Source organism: Phoca vitulina, unplaced genomic scaffold (genome assembly GCF_004348235.1).
Source record: "Phoca vitulina isolate PV1807 unplaced genomic scaffold, GSC_HSeal_1.0 scaffold78, whole genome shotgun sequence".
NCBI lineage: Eukaryota > Metazoa > Chordata > Mammalia > Carnivora > Phocidae > Phoca > Phoca vitulina.
This window is the reverse complement of record NW_022589781.1, coordinates 1,044,449-1,065,523: the sequence shown is the minus strand read 5'-3', so window position 1 is coordinate 1,065,523 and position 21,075 is coordinate 1,044,449. Positions and strand designations below refer to the sequence as shown.

Below are 21,075 nucleotides of genomic sequence, written 5' to 3'. Positions count from 1 at the left end.
CACCACTCCAGCAACCCTCAGTTTGTTTCCTGAGATTAAGAATTCCTGATATCAGTGCGGTCATATGATACATGTCTTACTCTGATTGACTTATTTCGCTCAGCATAACACTCTCCAGTTCCATCCACGTTGTTGCAAATGGCAAGATTTCATTCCTTTTGATGGCTGCATAATATTCCATTATATATATATATATACCACAACTTCTTTATCCATTCATCTGTCGATGGACATCTTGACTCTTTCCACAGTTTGGCTATTGTGGACATTGCTGCTATAAACATTGGGGTGCACGTACCCCTTCGAATCCCTACATTTGTATCTTTGGGGTAAGTACCCAGTAGTGCAATTGCTGGATCGTATGGTAGCTCTATTTTCACCTTTTTGAAGAACCTCCATACTGTTTTGCAGAGTGGCTGCATCAGCTTGCATTCCCACCAACAGTGTAGGAGGGTTCCCCTTTCTCCGCATCCCTGTCAACATCTGTCGTTTCCTGACTTGTTAATTTTAGCCATTCTGACTGGTGTGAGGTGATATCTCATTGAGGTTTTGATTTGGATTTCCCTGATGCCAAGCGACGTTGAGCACTTTTTCATGTGTCTGTTGGCCATTTGGATGTCTTCGTTGGAAAAATGTCTGTTCATGTCTTCTGCCCATTTCTTGATTGGATCATTTGTTCTTTGGGTGTTGAGTTTGATAAGTTCTTTATAGATTTTGGATACTAGCCCTTTATCTGATATGTCATTTGCAAATATCTTCTCCCATTCTGTTGGTTGTCTTTTGGTTTTGTTGACTGTTTCTTTTGCTGTGCAAAAGCTTTTTATCTTGATGAGGTCCCAATAGTTCATTTTTGCCCTTGCTTCCTTCCCTTTGGCGCTGTTTCTAGGAAGAAGTTGCTGCGGCTGAGGTCAAAGAGGTTGCTGCCTGTGTTCTCTTCAAGGATTTTGATGGATTTCTGTCTCACATTGAGGTCTTTCATCCATTTTGAGTCTATATTTGTGTGTGGTGTAAGGAAATGGTCCAGTTTCATTCTTCTGCATGTGGCTCTCCAATTTTCCCAACACCATTTGTTGAAGAGACTGTCTTTTTTCCATTGGACATTCTTTCCTGCTTTGTCGAAGATTAGTTGACCATAGAGTTGAGGGTCCATTTCTGGGCTCTCTATCCTGTTCCATTAATCTACGTGTCTGTTTTTGTGCCAGTACCATACTGTCTTGCTGATGATAGCTTTGTAATAGAGCTGGAAGTCCGGAATTGTGATGCCACCAGCTTTGCTTTTCTTTTTCAACATTCCTCTGGCTATGCGGGGTCTTTTCTGGTTCCATACAAATTTTAGGATTATTTGTTCCATTTCTTTGAAAAAAGTGGATGGTATTTTGATGGGGATTACATTGAATGTGTAGATTGCTCCAGGTAGCATTGACATCTTCACAGTATTTGTTCTTCCAATCCATGAGCGTGGAATATGTTTCCATTTCTTGTGTCTTCCTCAATTTCCTTCATGAGTATTTTATAGTTTTCTGAGTACAGATCCTTTGCCTCTTTGGTTAGATTTATTCCTAGGTATCTTACGGGTGCAGTTGTAAATGGGATTGACTCCTTAATTTCTCTTTCTTCTGTCTTGTTGTTGGTGTATAGGAATGCCACTGATTTCTGTGCATTGATTTTATATCCTGCCACTTTACTGAATTCCTGTATGATTTCTAGCAGTTTTGGGGTGGAGTCTTTTGGGTTTTCCACATAAAGTATCATGTCATCTGCAAACAGTGAGAGTTTGACTTCTTCTTTGCCAATTTGGATGCCTTGTATTTCTTTTTGTTGTCTGATTGCTGTGGCTAGGACTTCTAATACTATGTTGAATAGCAGTGGTGATAGTGGACATCCCTGCCATGTTCCTGACCTTAGGGGGAAAGCTCTCAGTTTCTCCCCATTGAGAATGATATTCGCTGTGGGTTTTTCATAGATGGCTTTTATGATATTGAGGTATGTGCCCTCTATCCCTATACTCTGAAGAGTTTTGATCAAGAAAGGATGCTGTACTTTGTCAAATGCTTTTTCTGCATCTATTGAGAGGATCATATGGTTCTTGTTCTTTCTTTTATTAATGTATTGTATCACATTGATTGATTTGCGGATGTTGAACCAACCTTGCAGCCCAGAGATAAATCCCACTTGGTCGTGGTGAATAATCTTTTTAATGTACTGTTGGATCCTATTGGCTAGTATTTTGGTGAGAATTTTTGCATCCATGTTCATCAAGGATATTGGTCTGTAATTCTCCTTTTTGATGGGGTCTTTTTCTGGTTTGGGGATCAAGGTAATGGTGGCCTCATAAAACGACTTAGGAAGTTTTCCTTCCATTTCTATTTTTTGGAACAGTTTCAGAAGAATAGGTATTAATTCTTCTTGAAATGTTTGGTAGAATTCCCCTGGGAAGCCATCTGGCCCTGGGCTTTTGTGTTTTGGGAGATTTTTGATGACTGCTTCAATTTCCTTAGTGGTTATAGGTCTGTTCAGGTTTTCTATTTCTTCCTGGTTCAGTTTTGGTAGCTGATACATCTCTAGGAATGCATCCATTTCTTCCAGATTATCTAATTTGCTGGCATAGAGTTGCTTATAATATGTTCTTATAATTGTTTGTATTTCTTTGGTGTTGGTTGTGATCTCTCCTCTTTCATTCATGATTTTGTTGATTTGGGTCATTTCTCTTTTCTTTTTGATAAGTCTGGCCAGGGGTTTATCAATCTTGTTAATTCTTTCAAAGAACCAGTTCCTAGTTTCGTTGATCTGTTCTACTGTTCTTTTGGTTTCTATTTCATTGATTTCTGCTCTGATCTTTATTATTTCTCTTCTCCTGCTGGGTTTAGGCTTTATTTGCTGTTCTTTCTCCAGCTCCTTTAGGTGTAGGGTTAGGTTGTGTATTTGAGACCTTTCTTGTTTCTTGAGAAAGGCTTGTATTGCTATATACTTTCCCCTTAGGACTGCCTTTGCTGCATCCCAAAGATTTTGAATAGTTGTGTTTTCATTTTCATTTGTTTCCATGAATTTTTTTAATTCTTCTTTAATTCCCTGGTTGACCCATTCATTCTTTAGTAGGATGCTCTTTAGCCTCCATGTATTTGAATTCTTTCCGACTTTCCTCATGTGATTGAGTTCTAGTTTCAAAGCATTGTGGTCTGAAAATAGGCAGGGAATGATCCCAATCTTTTGGTACCAGTTGAGACCTGATTTGTGACCTAGGATGTGATCTATTCTGGAGCATGTTCCATGGGCACTAGAGAAGAATGTGTATTCTGCTGCTTTGGGATGAAATGTTCTGAATATATCTGTGAAGTCCATTTGGTCCAGTGTGTCATTTAAAGTCTTTATTTCCTTGTTGATCTTTTGCTTAGATGATCTGTCCATTTCCATGAGGGGGGTGTTAAAGTCCCCCACTATTATTGTATTGTTGTCAGTGTGTTTCTTTGCTTTTGTTATTAAGTGCCTTATATAATTGGCTGCTCCCATGTTAGGGGCATAGATATTTACAATTGTTAGATCTTCTTGTTGGGTAGACCCTTTAAGTAGGATAGAGTGTCCTTCCTCATCTCTTATTACAGTCTTTGGTTTAAAATCTAATTTGCCTGATATAAGGATTGCCACCCCAGCTTTCTTTTGGTGTCCATTAGCATGGTAAATGGTTTTCCACCCCCTCACTTTCAATCTGGGCATGTCTTTGGGTCTAAAATGAGTCTCTTGCAGACAGCGTATCGATGGGTCTTGTTTTTTAATCCAATCTGATAGCCTGTGTCTTTTGATTGGGGCATTTAGCCCATTTACCTTCCGGGTGACTATTGAAAGATATGAATTTAGTGCCATTGTATTGCCTGTCAGGTGACTGTTACTGTATATTGTCTGTGTTCCTTTCTGGTCTATGTTGCTTTTAGGGTATCTCTTTGTTTAGAGGACCCCTTTCAATATTTCTTGTAGGGCTGGTTTGGTGTTTGCAAATTCCTTTAGTGTTTGTTTGTCCTGGAAGCTTTTTATCTCTCCTTCTATTTTCTTTTTTTTTTTTTTTTTTTTTTTTTTGTACTCTCCTTCTATTTTCAATGACAGCCTAGGTGGATATAGTATTCTTGGCTGCATATTTTTCTCATTTAGTGCTCTGAATATATCATGCCAGTCCTTTCTGGCCTGCCAGGTCTCTGTGGATAGGTCTGTTGCCAATCTAATGTTTCTACCATTGTAGGTTACATATCTCTTCTCCCGAGCTGCTTTCAGGATTTTCTCTTTGTCTCTGAGACTCGTAAGTTTTACTATTAGATGTCGGGGTGTTGACCTATTTTTATTGACTTTGAGGGGGTGTTCTCTGTGCCTCCTGGATTTTGATGCCTGTTTCCTTCCCCAAATTAGGGAAGTTTTCTGCTATAATTTGCTCCAATATACCTTCTGCCCCTCTCTCTCTTTCTTCTTCTGGGATCCCGATTATCCTAATATTGTTTCATCTTATGGTATCGCTTATCTCTCGAATTCTGCCCTCGGGATCCAGTAGCTGTTTATCTCTCTTTTTCTCAGCTTCTTGATTTTCCATCATTTGGTCTTCTATCTCACTGATTCTTTCTTCTGCCTCATTTATCCTAGCAGTTAGAGCCTCCATTTTTTATTGCACCTCATTAATAGCCTTTTTGATGTCGACTTGGTTAGATTTTAGTTCTTTTATTTCTCCAGAAAGGGTTTCTCTAATAACTTCCGTGCATTTTTCAAGCCCAACTAGTATCTTTAAAATCATCATTCAGAATTCTAGTTCCGACATCGTCCGTATTGATTAGGTCCCTGGCAGTCGGTACTGCCTCTTGTTCTTTTTTTTGAGGTGATTCTTTCTATCTTGTCATTTTGTCCAGAGGAGAATAGATGAATGAGAGAACAAAATGCTAACAGGGTAACAACATCCCCAGAAAATATACACTAAACAAATCAGAAAAGACCTGCAACTGGGGGAAAAGAAAGGGAAAGAAAGAAAAAAGAAAAAGAAAAAAAAGAAAAAGATAAAAACAAACAAAACAAAAAACAAAAAAAAACAGAATATGATCAAATATGATCAGGCTGGTGCATAGATCAGTGCCACACACTAGATTTTGGGCGTATTTTGGTCTGTTAGAAGAAAGTCCCTCCCAAAATTTTAAAGAAAGAAAAACTTATATATGTACAAAAATAAGGATTAATACAATGAAGAGATGGAATATGACTGTAAAGATGAAAATTATAAAAGGTTTTATAAAAGAAATTGATAAGATAAGAAGTTGGTTGAAAAAAGAAAGAAGAGGATTTAAAAAAAAGCGGGGGGAGAATGTGATCAGGCAGGAGACTAGAACAAAGCCATACACTAGAGATTTAGGGTATATTTTGATCTGTTAGAAGAAACTGTTTCTTAAAATTTTAAAGAGAGAGCAACTTATATATATATACCAAAAATAAGGGTAACTACTATGAAGGGATAGAATATGACTCTAAAAATGAAAAATAAAAAATATTTATTAAAAAAGGGATTGATAAGATGTTGGTTGAAAAAGGGAAAAAGAAAAATTCAAAAAAAAAAAACAGTTAAAAAAAATTAACTTTGAAAGACTAAAGAATCATGGAAAAAAAGCCATGAATTCTCTGTGCTGTATTCCCCTAGTGCTGGAGTTCTGTCGTTCTCCTTGATCGGTAAACTTGGTCTTGGCTGGCTGTTCTTGCTGATCTTCTGGGGGAGGGGCCTGTTGCCATGGTTTCCAAATGTCTTTGCCGGAGGCGGAATTGCCCCGCCCTTGCCGGTCCGGACTAAGTAATCTGCTCGGGTTTGCTCTCAGGAGCTTTTGTTCCCTGCAAGCTTTCCGCACAGCTTTGGAGGACAAGAGTGAAAATGGCGGCCTCCCAATCTCTGCCATGGAGGAGCCATGGACTCGGGACCCCGCTCCTCAGTGAGCCCCCAGAGAAAAGCAGTCCGTCACTCCTGTGTCCCCGGTCTCCGGCCACACTCTGCTCACCCGGCCTGTGACAGAGCATTTCTATCTCTGGCACCCAACTCCCGACTCGGTGTGGAGTCTCCAAGCTCAGCACATCCCTGCGGTGTGCTCCCACGCCACTCCTCCCGGGGGAGGAAGGTGAGTCTCCCCGGATCTGCCGCTTGTTGGGTCCCTGCTGGAGGAGAAGTGGCCCAACTGTGCCGCGGATCACAGTTTATGGCAACCCCGAGCTGAGAGCCCGTGCCTCGGCTCCGTCTCTGCAGCCGGCTTCCCTGCTCCAATACCTGGGAGCTCTGCCGCACTCAGGCACCCCTGGTCTTCCTGTGACCCCGAGGGTCCTGAGACCACACTGTCCCGCGAGGGTTCCACCCCCCGCTTAGCCACTGGAGCAACGTCCCTCAATGGAGAAGACTTCTAAAAGTTCTAATTTTGTGCTCCGTGGCTCTATCACGTGCCAGAAGCGGCTGACAGAGGCCCCCTCCCCTGCCGTCTATCCTCCCGAATATCACCTTGGATTCACTTCTCCGCACATCCTACCTTCCAGAAAGTGGTCACTTTTCTGTTCAGAGAGTTGCTGCTATTCTTTTCTTCGATCTCCTGTTGAGTTCGTAGGTGTTCAAAATGGTTTGATCCCCATCCAGCTGAATTCCTGGGACCAGACGAAATCCAGGTCTCCTACTCCTCCACCATCTTGCTCCGCCTCGCATTTTGTTACTCATTTTATGATTGTTTTTGTAGTTCTTCTCTGTTCGTTGGTTTTCTTCAGTGATATACTTGGATTTCTCTATTTTTTCCATATCTATTACCAGTCATTTGTGGAGTTTGCTCTTTTTTTTTTAATAGAGTGAGGGGGAGGGGCAAAGGGAGAGGGAGAGAATTTCAAGCAGGCTCCATACCCAGCGAAGAGCCCAAGATGTGACTTGATCTCACCACCCTGAGATCATGACCTGAGCTGAAATCAAGAGTGAGACGCTTCACTGACTGAGCCACCCAGGTGCCTCTCTATTACCAGTTTTTGATTTGTGGTTACCATTGAGTTTGTATATAACATCTTATGTGTATAGGAGTCTATATTAAGTTGATGGTCACTTAAATTTGAGCCCATTCTAAAAGCACTAAATTTTTACTCCTCCCCATGGTTTAGGTATATGGCATCATACTTTACATCCTTTTATTTTGTGAGTCCCTTGACAGATATTTACATGTATACTTATTTTTACTGCTTTTGTGTTTTCCTGCTTTTGTGTTCCCACTCGGAGTCCCCTTTGTCACTTCTTGTAGGGCTGGTTTAGTGGCCATGAATTCCTTTAATTTTTGTTTGGGAAACCTTTTCTCTCTCCTGTTCTGAATGATAGCCTTGCTGGATAGAGTATTCTTGGCTGCAGATGTTTACTTTTAGCACTTTGCGGGCCAGATGGGAGCAGCAGGATATAATCAAAGTTTCTGCTGAAAAATCCACTGATAGACTTAAGGGGTTTCCTTTGTTTGCAACTGTTTTCTTTCCTCTTGCTGCTTTTAAAATTCTCTCTGGATCACTGCTTTTATTTACTTTGTGTCTTGGTGCAGACATCCTTGGGTTGGTTTTGTTGGGTGTTTTCCATGCCTCCTGGATCTGGATTTCTGTTTTCCTTCCCCAGATTCAGGAAGTTTTCAGTTATCATTTCTTTGAGTATTATTTCTTCATATTATTTCTTCACATAAATAGACTCCTATACACACACATTTCCCCTTTTCTCTCTCTTCTCCTCCTGGGATCCCAATCATTCAACTATTATTATTCTTGACAGTGTTGCTGAGTTCCCTGGGTCTCTTCCCACCGCCCCCCCAACCCCTCACTCTTTCTCACCTATTTCAGTTTGATTGCTTTCCATGACTCTGTCCTCCAGATGGCTGATCCGTGCTTCTGCTTCCTCTAGTCTATTTATTCCATCTAGTGTATTTTAATTTCAGTTGAGTTCTTCATCTGATTGGTTCTTTTCTGTTTTCTATCTTTGTGGAAGGTCTCACGGAGGTCTCCACCCTTTTCTCAAGTCTAGTATCTGTATGACCATTACTTTATATCTCTACCAGGCATTACTTTGTATCTCTATCAGTTACTTATCTCCATTTCACTTTGATTTCTTGCTCTGATTTTGTCCTGTTCTTTGATTTGGGACATATTCCTCTGTCTCCTCATTCTGTCTCTTGCGTGGTCTGTTTCTCTGTTAGGAAAGTCAGCTCCATCTCCTGCACTTGAAAGTAGTGGCTTTATGAAGAAGAGGTCCTGCAGTGCGATGTCTGTTCCCCAGAACCTGGTGCTCCAGGGGGTGTCTCCTATGTGTGTTGCCCCAGGGGTGTCCTCCCGTTGTGGCTGGGATGTGTTTGCCTTCAGTCCTGTTGTCTGCGATGGCTCCCTGCCTGTTGTGGGCAGAGTCTGGTGCCCATGGTGTTAGTGGGCTGCTCCGGGGCTGCCTTGGGCTGGAGTTGAGTCAGACCAGGTGTTTACCAGAGATGCAGTAGCACCAAACTGCAGGCCCTGTCCCTGTGTCGTCCCCAGAGAAGCTTCTGTTCGTGGGTGGGGCCTGCAGTCAGACCAGCTGCCTGCCCTCAGCCCACTGCTGGGGTCACAGTCAGACAGGTGTGTGCTTATCTTCCCCTCTCCCTGGGGCAGGACTCACTTTGGAGTGGTGCTGAGCCTTGTCTGGGCCACGCACACACTGCCAGGCTTGTGGCACCGCTTTGACAGGCTCCACCGAGGGCATGTTGGAACTGGCAGGTCTGCAGAAGAGCGAGGGGTGCGGGGTACATAGTCTTAGCAGTGTCTGCAAGGTCTGCCGTGGCTGCGGTGGAGGACTGGTGGGAAGGGGTGTGTGTGAAGAGAAGTGTGGGGGGGCAGAGCGTGCTGTTAGCATCCTCGGTGGGGAGCGATCCAGCTGTGCTGTTCCCACAGGTGTCTGTGGGCTGGGGGAGGGAAATGGTGCCTGCCAGCTCCTTTGTCCCTGGAGGGGTCTCCTGAGGATCTCTGTCCCTCCAGCACAGGCTCTGTGATGAGTAAACAAATCTCCCTCCCACAGGCCCCAGGTGTTCTTCAAAATGTTGCTCCTGCACTCTGTCTCCACAGGCTATGTGTTCTCTCTCTTTAAGGGCAGGGACTCGGTTTCCTCTCACACTCCCTGCTCTCCCAGAGCCAAACTTGCTGATTTTTTTTAAAGTTCCAGGTGTTAAGCCCCACTGATTGTGAGAACTCACAAAGTTTGGCCCTTCTGGTTTTCAGAGCCAAATGTTTTGGGGATTTGTTTTATCTGTGTGGGTCTCCCACGCCTGGGGTGCCTGGGGTGGGGTCTGCTCCTCTTCCCTCCCTCCCACAGATGGTCCGCACATCCTCACAAACCCTTGCCAAGTCAATCCTTTTTATTCATGAATTACATCTTTGCAAATTTGCCTGCCTGTTAAAAATTATTTAAAGATTTCATTTTAGAGAGAGAGCACAAGTCAGGGGGAGGGGCGGGTGGGGGAATCTCAAGCAGACTCTTCGCTGAGCATGGAGCCTGTCATGGGGCTAAGTCAACAACCCATGAGATCATGACCTGAGCCGAAATCACAAGTTGGACGCTCAACCAACTAAGCCACCCAGGTGCCCCTAAGAATTATTTCTAACTCCAAAATTGTACTCCTGGTGCTTTGATAGTCATTTACACACATGTACAGTGGGAAAAATGGCACTCCCCCTACGTGCACATTCCCAGTTGAGATCGAAAAGGCGATCTTCTCTTTCTTGTTTTTTCTTTTCACAATCTGTTTAGTGCTACATTTTTCACATCTTTGTGCTTTTTATTGGTGATTTTACTGCTTTGAATGGCTCCCAAGCATAGTGCTGAAATGCTGTGTAGTGTTCCCACACAGAAGGCTGTGCTGTGCTTTATGGAGGAAATACATGTGTTAGACAGCTTTGTTCACCCATGAATTATAATGCTATTGGCCATGAGTTCAGTATTCATGAAATCAATACTATATAGAGGTCTTTAAACACAAAACACACATAAAACAAGATGATTTACTGACTGGGTGACAAAGGTGATCGATCAGGAGCAATATTTCAGTGTTCACTAATGTAGTGTTCATGAAAATTTACTGCAAATAAGGAGAATCAACTATATATGTGTGTATATATGGAGATAACTGGAAGAAAATATACGAAAATAAATTTTCTCTACGTGATAGAAGTATGAGTGATTTCTATTTCTACCTTATCCTCTCTATATTTTCGCACTTCTACAATGAGAATATGTTGCTTTTTGCAGATAGAAAAAACTGAATGACACTTTTAAATTAAAAATTAAAAACAAAAGATGAAATGATTACTGGGTCTTAGCCTTAAGCAGAAAACCAAGTTTTAGAAACAGAAAATTTATTAGAACAGGAATAAAATCAGCCATGAAGTTCTGGTAGCATGGAGGAGGAAATGAACAAGGATTGTTGAAAAGGTCACATGATGTTGAACACAAAACCATTGCTCCAGAAGGTAAATTCTCCCTTTATACTAGCCCTCCCTCAAACCCTGACTCTTGCACCAGATTAAAAACCTATATAGACACATGAAAGGATGCTTAACATCAGTTGTCATCAGGAAAATGCAAATCAAAACCCCAATGAGCTAGTTTCATGCTCACCAGGATGAGTAGAATCAAAAAGGCAGATAATAAACATATGGAGAAATGGGAATCCTTATATACTGCTCCTGGGAATGTAAAATGGTGTGGCCACTGTGGAGAATGATCTATAAGTTCCTCAAAAAGTTAAACAGCGTTACCATTTGACCCAGCAATTCCACTCCTAGGTATATACCCATGAGAAATTACAACATAGGCACACAAAAACTTGCCTTGAATGTTCCTAGCAGCGAGAAGATAGAAACAACTCCAACATTCCTGATGAATGGACAAACAATATGGTAGATATGTAGATCACATCGATATACACAAACACATGTATGCAGTGCAATGTTACCCATCCACAGGACAGATGTACTGACACGTGCTACAGCATAGATTAACCTTGAAAACCTGATGCCAAGTGAGGGAAGGCAGCCACAGAGGACCACATGTGGTAGGATTACATTTCCAGGAAATGTCCAGAACAGGCAAATCCACAGAGACAGAAAGTAGGTTAGGGATTGCCTTGACAAAGTGGAAACCACAGTCCCGGATCAGCTCTGGGAGAAGCTGAAGTAGGAAGAGAAGAGGGATGGTCTAGACAACACCAACCCAAAGTGGAGGGGAGGAGCTGAGGAGCCAGTGAGAATAAGAGAGGAAGTTAGGATTGAAAGTGGTCACGGAAGCCAGGGCAAGAGTGAGGGCAGAGGTGACCTGCAGAGAACAGGTGCAAAGCAGGACAGGTGGGGGGGTGGGGGTGGAGTCATGAATAAGAAAAGTAGAAGGTCGCTGGCGACTTCCTAAGAAGCACCAAAGGCGATAGGTTCAGAGTCGGTAGGAAGAGGGGGCAGGAACCGGTGAATTTGTCAAGAAACCAGACCATAAAGAAAAGGGGGGGTCATGGGGCGAGGGCTGAGGGGCCTTTCTATTCCCCCACAACAAGTAGGATTTTTTTTTAACTTTATTGAGGAATAACTGACAAATATAATTATATATATTGAAAGTATACTATGTGATGATTTGATAAACATTGTAGAGTGATTGCAAAGATCAAGATAATGAACATCACAGGTAATATAGTTAACTCTGGTTTGTGTGCATGCTGGTGAGAATGCTCGTGATCTACTCGCAGCAATGTCCGAGTGCACGACACCACGTTATTGACTACACTCACCACGTTGTCTACCAGCTCCTCAACGGATTCTTCTTATAACTGAAAATCTGTGTCCCCTGACCACCATCACCCCCATTTCCCCCTCCCCGACCCCTAGCAGCCACCATCTTATTCTCTGTCTCCACAAAACTGGCTTTTCTTCTTTTAGATTCCACACATTAGTGATACCGTATTTATCTTCCTCTGTCTGGCTTATTTCACTTAGCATAAGGCCCTGCAGGTTCATCCGTGTTGTTGCAAATGGCAGGATTTCCTTCCTTTTTAATGGCTGAATAATATTTGATTGTGTGTATATACCACATTTTCCTTTTCCAGTCATTCATTGAAAGACACTTAGGTTACTTCCATATCTGGGCTGTTGTGACTAAAGCTGTGACGAACATGGGACTGCAGATTTCTTTTCAAAACATTGATTTCAGTTCCTTCAGATACATAACCAGGAGTGGGATTGCTGGGTCACGTGGTAGTTCAAGTTTTAATATTTGAGGAACTACCATACTGTTTTCCATCATGACAATCATCTTAGGGGCGCCTGGGTGGCTCAGTCAGTTAAGTGTCCAACTCTTGGTTTCAGCTCAGGTCATGATCTCAGGATCGTGGGACTGAGCCCTGTGTGGGGCTCCACGATCAGCACGAACTCTGCTTGAGATTCTCTCCCTCTCCCTCTTCCCCCTCCCCGCTCACACAGGTGTGCTTGCTCTTTCTAAAATAAAATAAATGAATCATTTTGAATTCCCAGCAACAATGTGTAAGGGTTTCCTTTTTCCACATTGTCACCAATACCTGTCTTTTTGATGACAACCATCCTACCAGGTTTGGGGTGATATCTCCTGGGGGTTTGGTTTGCATTTCCCTGATAACTGGTCATGTGGAGCACCTTTTCATGTACCTGTTGGCCATTTGTGTATCTTCCTTGGGAAAATGTCTCTGCAGGCCATTCACCCATTTTTTACTTGGATTGTTGTTTTTTCGCTGTTGAGTTGGATGAGTGCTTTAGATGTTTTGGATTTAACCCCTTGTCAGGCTTGTGAATAGTTTCTCCTATTCTGTAAGTTGCTTTTCCAATTTATTGGTTGTTTCCTTTGCTGTGCAGAAGGAATATAGCCCCACTTGTTTATTTAGCTTTTGTTGACTGTTGCTCTGGTGTCTTACCCAAGAAATCATTGCTAAGACCAATGTCAAGGATCTTTTCTCCATATGTTTTCTTCTAGAAGTTTTATGGTTTCAGATTTCACATTTAAGTCTTTGATCCATTTCTACTTTTGTGAGAGGTGTAAGATAGGGATCCTATGCCATTGTTTTGCATGTAGATATCCTGTTTTCCCAGCTTCGTTTGTTGAAGAGACTCTCCTTACCCCAGTTTGTGTTCTTAGCACCGTTGTCAAAAATTAGTTGACCATACATGACTGGGTTTATGTCTGGGCTCTCTATTCTGTTCCACTGGTCTATGTGCCTATATTTATGCCAGTACCATATTGTTCTTATTACTACAATTTTGTAATAGAGCTTAAAATCAAGAAGTGTGATGCCTCCAGCTTGGATCTTCTTTTTTAGAGTTGCTTTGGCCATGCGGGATCTTTTGTAGTTCCATACAAATTTTGGGAAACTTTTTCTATTTCTGTGAAAAATGCCATGGGAATTTTGATCAGGATTGTATTGAATCTGTAGATACTTGGGGTAGCATAGACATTTTCACAATATTCTTCCAATCCAAGAAGATGGGAAATCTTCCCATTTATTTGTGTCTTCCTCAAGGTCTTTCATCAGTTTTTAGTGTATAGATCTTTTATCTCCTTGTTCAAATTTAGTCCTAAGTATTTTATTTTTGATGCTATTGTTGATAGGATTGCTTTCTTAATTTCTCTTTCAGATAGTTTGTTGTCAGTGTGTAGGAACGTGACTAATTTCTCTATGTTGATTTTATATCCTCCAACTTTACTGAATTCATTTATTCTAACAGTTTTTTCGAATCTTTAGGGTTTTCTATATATAAGATGATGTCCTCTGCAGAGACAATTTTACTTCTTCCTTCTGAATTTGTATGCTTTTTATTTCTTTTTCTTGCCTAATTGCTACGGCTAGGACATTCTATACTATGTTGAATAGAAATGGTGAGAGTGGACATCCTTGTCTCATTCTTGATCCTAGAGGAAAGGCTTTTAACCTTTCACTATTCAATATGATGTTAGCTATGGGCTTGTCATATGTGGCCTTTATTATGCTGAGGAACATTCCTTCTATACCTAATTTAAGTGTTTTTATCATGAAAGGATGTTGAATTCTGTCAAATGCTTTTCCTACATCTATTGAAATATGATTTTTATCCTTCATTCAGTTTATGTGGTACATCACATTTATTGATTTGCCTATATCGAACCATCCTTGCATCCCAGGGTGAATCCCACTTGATCATGGTTTATAATCCTTTTAATGTGTTCCTGAATTGCTAGTATTTTGTTGAGAATCAAACAAGTAGGATTGAGTGTCGGGTGGCTGTGTATTTAGGATAGAATCACACGTTAATAAACAGGGTGGAGAATGGAAAGCTGAAGCTACAGAAGAGAGGAAATACTCCAGAAAGGCTTTGCAGAGCATGGGCAGGTCAGGTCGACTCAGAACTGGAAGGAGCACAGCAATTCAACAGTAGGCAGTGGATGGGTTTATAGGATTTGGTATAGGGGAAGGCCAGGGTGTTGAAATTGCTCACATCTAATGGCAAGTAAAGTTAAGCTGCCCAGAGAAGGGGAAAGGAGAAGATCAAAGGACTTGAGGAGAGTGATGAAAGCCTCCAGCCAGGATGGAAATGGCAGGTGTTCTGTCCAAGGCACAGTTAAGATAATGCTGTTCTCCCTGGGTATTCCTATTTCTCATGTGCTCTCGGCTGGAAAATGGCCCCCTCCTGCCAAGTTATTTCTCCCTGGAAATTGCATACATTACCAAAGTTGGCAGATACGTTTCTGATAACCCCAAAGATAAGTGCTTAAAAAATGATGTGCCTGTCTCTAAATCCCAACAGAAACATGCCTACAAGTCCTGTAAGCCCCTGAGTTCCTGGATTAATGATCTCATCCAGCGAGTGAATTTCTTCAATACTTGGGCCAAAATGGCTTACACTGCAATACATCATCGGTATGGACAGAAGCCACTTTGTGTCTCTTCCTTATTTGGGCTTAGAGCTTAACGGTTTACCATGTAATTTCATATGCTTGGTCTTTGGGGTTCTCAGAGCAGCATGTGAATTTAGCAAAGGGGACTGCTGTCTTTAGTTTAGGATGAAGGCCTGGAGACACATGGGGTGCTGAGGGTCCTGTCTGCAGTCCGTCCACTCTAAGGGACAGACAGGCCCGGACCTGGTACCTGACTCCTTCTGTTACTCTACACTGTGTCCTGGGAAACTAGCAGGGGGAAACACAAAAGGAAAGGAGAATCTGTTATGTGTCATTTTTAAACGTGTTTAATACATAAATCAAAATCAGTTGAACACGAGAGCAGCCAACACTCCAGGAGTGCCTCTCCCATGTCCTCACGTACCTGTCACAGTGGCCCTGTGACACGCAGGAGGTTCTGGCCTCCATTACCCTCACTGTGGACATGAGCAAACAGAGGCACAAGACATGAAGTAGCTTGCCCAGTGCTTCGTACCCTGAAAGTGGGAGTATTGAGATTTGAACCCAGAAAATCTGGTTCCAAACTGCCTCTCGGGCCATGTAACTCTGAGTGCTGGGCCACGTCCTCTTAGAGAAACAGCAACTCTGGAACAATCCACAGATTCCTCAGGGCACAGCCAGGACCCCCCTGCGGAGCAACACCCCTCGTCACCCAAATCCATGGCTTCCCGGCACGTCCAAACCACAGCTGGTCCTCACTAAAGTGCAAGATTGGGTCCTGAGCGGGGAGAGCTTGAGATGAAAAGGGAAGGAGGGGCCTCAGAGGGATGGAGGCAGAACGTGTGTGATGGCAGAGCCCTTGACCTCTCGGCCCCTGGTCTGCCTCCAACAGGTATATGAGATTTGTCACAACCTGGAAGCATTCCATTCTATCACCTACCCAAACCCCCACATGCCCTGAAGATGAGCACAGTGATTTCTCTGAAGGATTTCCTGCAAGATACTGGCTCCCAGCTTTCTTCTTCCCACAAGGTGAGTGTGAGAACACAGGCAAGTCTGTGCCCAGGCCCCCCACTGCCGGCCCCCCTCCTCCTCCCCTCCAGCATGAGACCCTGCGTCCCACAGGCACCCTGCACCAGGGAGGTCTCTCTCCCTCCCACCCTCTTCCTTTCCTCACCCCTACCACCGCCAGACCACACCTGCACCTTGCCAGACCTGTAGGCCATTGATCTGTGAGGCCCGAGGCCGACACCACGTCCCTCTCAGAGGCCACTACCTTTTATCAGGACTCGTGGAGGTGGGTACCTGCCTGACGGGTTTAATCTGTGCTTCAGCCATTTTCATTGATTAGTAAATGGTGCTGGGTCTTGGGCGCCATGCTCAGCACAGCCAACCTCGTTCCAACAGCGTGTGGTTGGGGGTGTGATGAGGTGGCAAAGGGGAAACCTTAAATCGTAAGCACTGCGAGGGCAGGCCCAGGTCTGTCCTCACACCCTGTCGTATCCCTAGCACCTAATACAGCTCCCAGCACCTAAAAACCTCTTGGCAAATCTTTGAAGAATGATTAAGTGATTTTCTGTGTGAATATATATGAATAAATGAACAAAGGAATACGTCTGGAGCACAACATGGGGGGACAGATACGAAGGTCAGGGAAGGCGACTCAGGAACAGCTTACTGCCCGTGAGGCACGTCCAGGTGCGTGCAGGTGGAAGGACGATACTTGCACACTGACGCGAGACTCACGGGAGCCAGGGGCTGTTCCGAGGACATTGTGGACACAAGCTCATCAGGTCTCATGACCATCTTACGGGGTCCTTCATATCATCCCTATTCTCAGAGAGGAAAGCTGTGGCGCAGAGAAGTTAGGTGGTTTTCCCAAAGTCACACAGCCAGACACACCTGTGGCAAGTTAGGAACGTGGTGGGTCTGACTTGGAAATCCACGTGTGTCCCCGTGGCGCTGAACTGAGTGTTGGAGCCAAAGGGCCAGATACGAGAGGGGAAGCGCACACTAGGGAGGTGGAAGGTTCCCACGGCCGAGCGCAAGCCCCACAGCGGGCAAACAGTGTTGGATGAAGCTGGGAAGGTGGACGTGGGCCGGCTCTGGGGCGCATAGAGCCCACTGGGGAGTCTGCCCCCTCCTGCAGCCCAGGGGCCACGGCCACATTTCAGGCCAGGGAGGAGCACGGGTGGAGTCTGGGTCCCAGGCAGTTCGGAGTCTGCTTTATTCTCCAGGCGGGAATTGGTGGTGGCCCAGAGGGGACCTGGACAACAGTCCTACATGGACCCCAAGGGAGAAGAGGGTTTGGAATGGCTCGGACAGCTGGGTGGACACTGACGTCCTTTACTGAAATCCAGATGCAGGGGGAGGAGCGAAGTGACGAGCAGTGAGGGGACAGCCCCCTGGCCAGTCGGAGACATTCAGAGAAGACAACACAATGGCCGGTGGGTGGTTGGCCATTCAGGGCTGGAACTCAGGAGAGATGGGGGCTCCACAGACGGCGGGGCAGCATCGCGGGATGCTCGGGCCACCACGGGACAGCTGCTGCCAAAAGTAGTCCCCTCTCCCGGAGCCTGCAGAGCTCTGAGAGGCCACGGAGGAGGACAGGAGCCCTTCGGGCTGGCCAGCACGGGTGGCCTCGGAAAGTTACAGGGAACTTGGAGAAAGGCCGTCCCAGGCAGGTGGCAGGTGCATGGACACCACGTGAGGTGCCCACAGCAGCGAGTAGAGGACGCGGGCTGCATGGCAGGGGCTCAACTGCCCAGGGGAGGCACTAAAATTCCCTCTGTGAGCGCTGGTGTGGTGGATTCTGGGCAGGGGCGTGAAGTTCCGGGCAACGTATGCAGGATGGATTAAACCAGGAGGTGAGGAGCTGTGTTAGGAGTGTTGGTATTCAGACACAGAATGCAATCCAAACCTGAGCAAAACAGAGTAAGTTCTAGGCTCAGACGAGTGGAAAGGAAGTCAAGGGGTTGGGCTTCAGGAGCGGGTGGTTCCAGGTGACCTGTGTTACTCTCAGCCTGCCTCCCCCTATCCTAGCTCTGTTCCCACTGTGTTTGGGTCTCCTTTTCCCACTGCACACAGCATTTCTCGTGCAACCAAGGGGAGAAACAGCCACCACAGCTTAGCAACTCCAGAGGACACGTGCCTTCCTTTGCCTAGTGCCTGGAAGCCATTTCTTGAGAAAGACTCTGACACCCTCGGGTCTTATACTGTCCCTGGGACCCAGCTTTGTTGCTCCCCCAGCCCCCAGGAACCCTTGGGGAGGGCACAGTCCCTGATCCCCCAGACCCCCAGGGAACTGGTTGGTGTGTGTTTGTCTCCAAAGCCTTTCTTACTGCTGTGCTTCAAGACTACGGACGGTCCCAAGGAATCTCCACAGACACCCTCACTTTTACCCACCATGTGACCTCGGACACCAGTGACATCAGAGACGACGAGTTCTCCATAATCATCCAAAAGAAACTCAACATCGCCAGGAGGGCCTTTAAGGTACTGGCACGCTTAAAACAGTGAGTGTCCGTCTGTCCAACCAGCCACTCCCTCCGCAGCCTGTCTGCGGCCTTCCCCTGGGCCGGGCGCTGTGCGAGTCCTAAAGGTATGTGCAAATCCTCATTTTCTCCCTTTTTTTCCTTAAGCGAATTACTACTTTTTCACACTTGTGAAATGTAAAATATACATAATGTAAAACTTCTTAACCATTTCTAAGTGTACAGTTCTGTGGCATTATGCACGCTCAGTGTCCGTCTCCAGAACTTTCCTCCATGTAGATATGTGGAGAAAGCGAGCTGTCTGCTCTCTTTTCTCGAGGCACTAATCCTATTGGATCCGGACCCCACCGTGCAACTTCACGTAACCCTAATTACTTCCTTAGAGGCCGCCTCTCTAAATTCAGCCGCGCAGGGTGATGGGGCTTCAACGCCGGGATCGGGGGGACGGGATGTTCAGTCCATAGCTGCACACCTCCCCTGCCAGTGGTCACCTGGGTTGCTCTCATCCCATCTATCGTGAATAGTGCTTCTGTGAACTTGGCTGTGCAAGTATTTGAGTCCCTGCTTTCAATTAATTTGGGTGCGTGTCTAGGAGTGGGATTGATCATTTGGCAGTTCTGTTCACCTTTTTGAGGAGCCTCCATACTGTTCTCCAGAGTGGCTGCACCAGTCTGCATTCCCACCAACTGTGCCCGGGGGTTCCCCCACATCCTCGCCCACACGTCATTTTCTGTGTTGTGATAGTAGCCATCCCAGTGGATGTGAGGTGGGGGTCTCACTGCAGTTTTGATGTGTGTTTCCGCAGTGATGAGTAATGCTGAGCACCCTTCGTGTGCTCGTTGGCCGTCTGTGCATCCTCTTTGGAGGATATCTATTCAAGTCCTTTGCCCGTTTTTTCACCAGGATATCTTGTTGTTGAGTTGTAGGAGTTCCTTATGTAGTCTGGTATTAATTTCTCATTGGATGTGTGGCTTGCGAGGATTTTCCTCAGTCCTGTGGGTTAACCTCTCCGCTCCAGGACGGCGTCCTTCAATGCACAGAAGTTGTTCATTGTGATGTAGCACAAGGTTGTCACAGCTCAGAAATTACCAACAAGCCCCAAGTCACAAAGCTGTCTGCCACGTTTCTTCTAAGAGTTTTAATAGTTTTAGCTCTTAAGTTTAGGTCTTTTGAGTTCATGGTCTGTGCGGTGTGCTGATGTCCAGTTTTCCCAGTGCCATTTGTTGAAGGGACCTGTCCTTTCCCCATTGAATACCTTAGCACCTTTATTGCAAATCATTCGAACCTGTTTATTTCTGGGTTCTCTGTTCTGTCCCATTGCTCTATACGTCCATCTTTTTGCCAATAGCGCACTGTTTGGATTACCTTCACTTTATCATAAACTTTGAAATCAGGAAGAGTAAGACCTCCAACTTTTTTCTTCAAGATTATTTTGTTTACTCAGTTGTCCTTGAGATTCCTTAGGAATTTTAGGATGGATTTCTCTGTTGCTGCAAAAAATGTTATTGGGATTTTGATAGGGATAGCATTGACTTGGTAATGACACAAGTGTTTCAAATCCATGACCTCATCGTCCCTTTTGAAAACGGTCTTGTGTGTGCTTTCTCTTCTAGATGAATTTGACACTAGGCCTATTATGTTTCATTTTTTAACTTGGGATTTTGATCAGCTTGCTGTACATTTATGTATAAATTCGGGGGAGAATTGCTATCTGTTTGAGTCTTTCCATATAGGAACATGGTTTGTTTTTCCATTTATTCAGGTTTTGTTTTCTTCACACTGGTCTTAAAAATGTATGGTTACACTGTTTTCCTAAGTGTTTATAATTGTTGCTATTGTGAATAGGATTTTTAACACCCTACATCTTACTCTCTGTTGTTTGCTCTCTCACCTGCGGTTATTCAAACTTGAGGTAAGGACACCAAATGCAAGTTTGGGGTTTCCTTAAAGCCACCCTCAGGTTTAATCATTTGCTAGAAAGACTGGTAGGACTCCAGGAAAGCGCTACACTTACAATTACAGTTTTATTATCGCAAAAGGATACAAATCAAAACTAGCCAAAGAGACACATAGGGCAGAATCTAGGACTGGGAGGGTCCCAGACACAAAGCTTCCATGCCCTCAGGGATGTGTTACCTCCTAGTGTCTATGTAGAATGACAGGATAGAGTGCTCACCTGAGCTTCGGTGTTCAGAGTTTCTGACTGGGGTTTCACTACATAGCCATATTTAAGTGAATCACTGCCCCACGTGGCTTCTCCCATCCCTGGAAGTCGGCCTGATGTCACCTGGCTCAATGTCCCAACCCCTAATCTTATGTTTGCTCTTTCTGCATGGCCAGCCCCCATCCTGAGCCATCTCATTAGCATAAACTCTCTGGGGACCAAGCCTGCAGGGAGTGGTCCCAGGAATAAAATCCTGGGATCCAGAGATCACCTCCCAGGAACCAGAGAGAAGGCAAGCCAAAAAAAATGTTTTTTTAAGATTGTATTTATTTGAGAAAGAGAGCAGGGAGAGTGGCAGAGGGGCAGGGACAAGCAGGCTCCCCGCGGAGCAGGGAGCCCAATGCAGGGCTCAATCCCAGGATCCCGGGATCACAACCTGAACCGAAGGCAGATGCTTAACTGACTGAGCCACCCAGGCGTCCCCCAAATTCTTTATTATACATCCTTCTACTCATTTCTAT

The 21,075-nt window shown here is 44.6% G+C and overlaps 1 protein-coding gene across 1 annotated transcript in view; it reads left to right on the top strand.

The window, feature by feature from the left end:
• DNAH14 (dynein axonemal heavy chain 14) overlaps positions 1 to 21,075 on the top strand; it is a 354,473-nt gene that overhangs the window by 331,646 nt on the left and 1,752 nt on the right. The window contains exons 82-84 of the mRNA XM_032393957.1: positions 14,806 to 14,918; positions 15,789 to 15,928; positions 18,228 to 18,391. Coding sequence (XP_032249848.1) covers positions 14,806 to 14,918; positions 15,789 to 15,928; positions 18,228 to 18,391 — 417 coding nt within the window. The remainder of the gene's footprint in view (positions 1 to 14,805; positions 14,919 to 15,788; positions 15,929 to 18,227; positions 18,392 to 21,075) is intronic.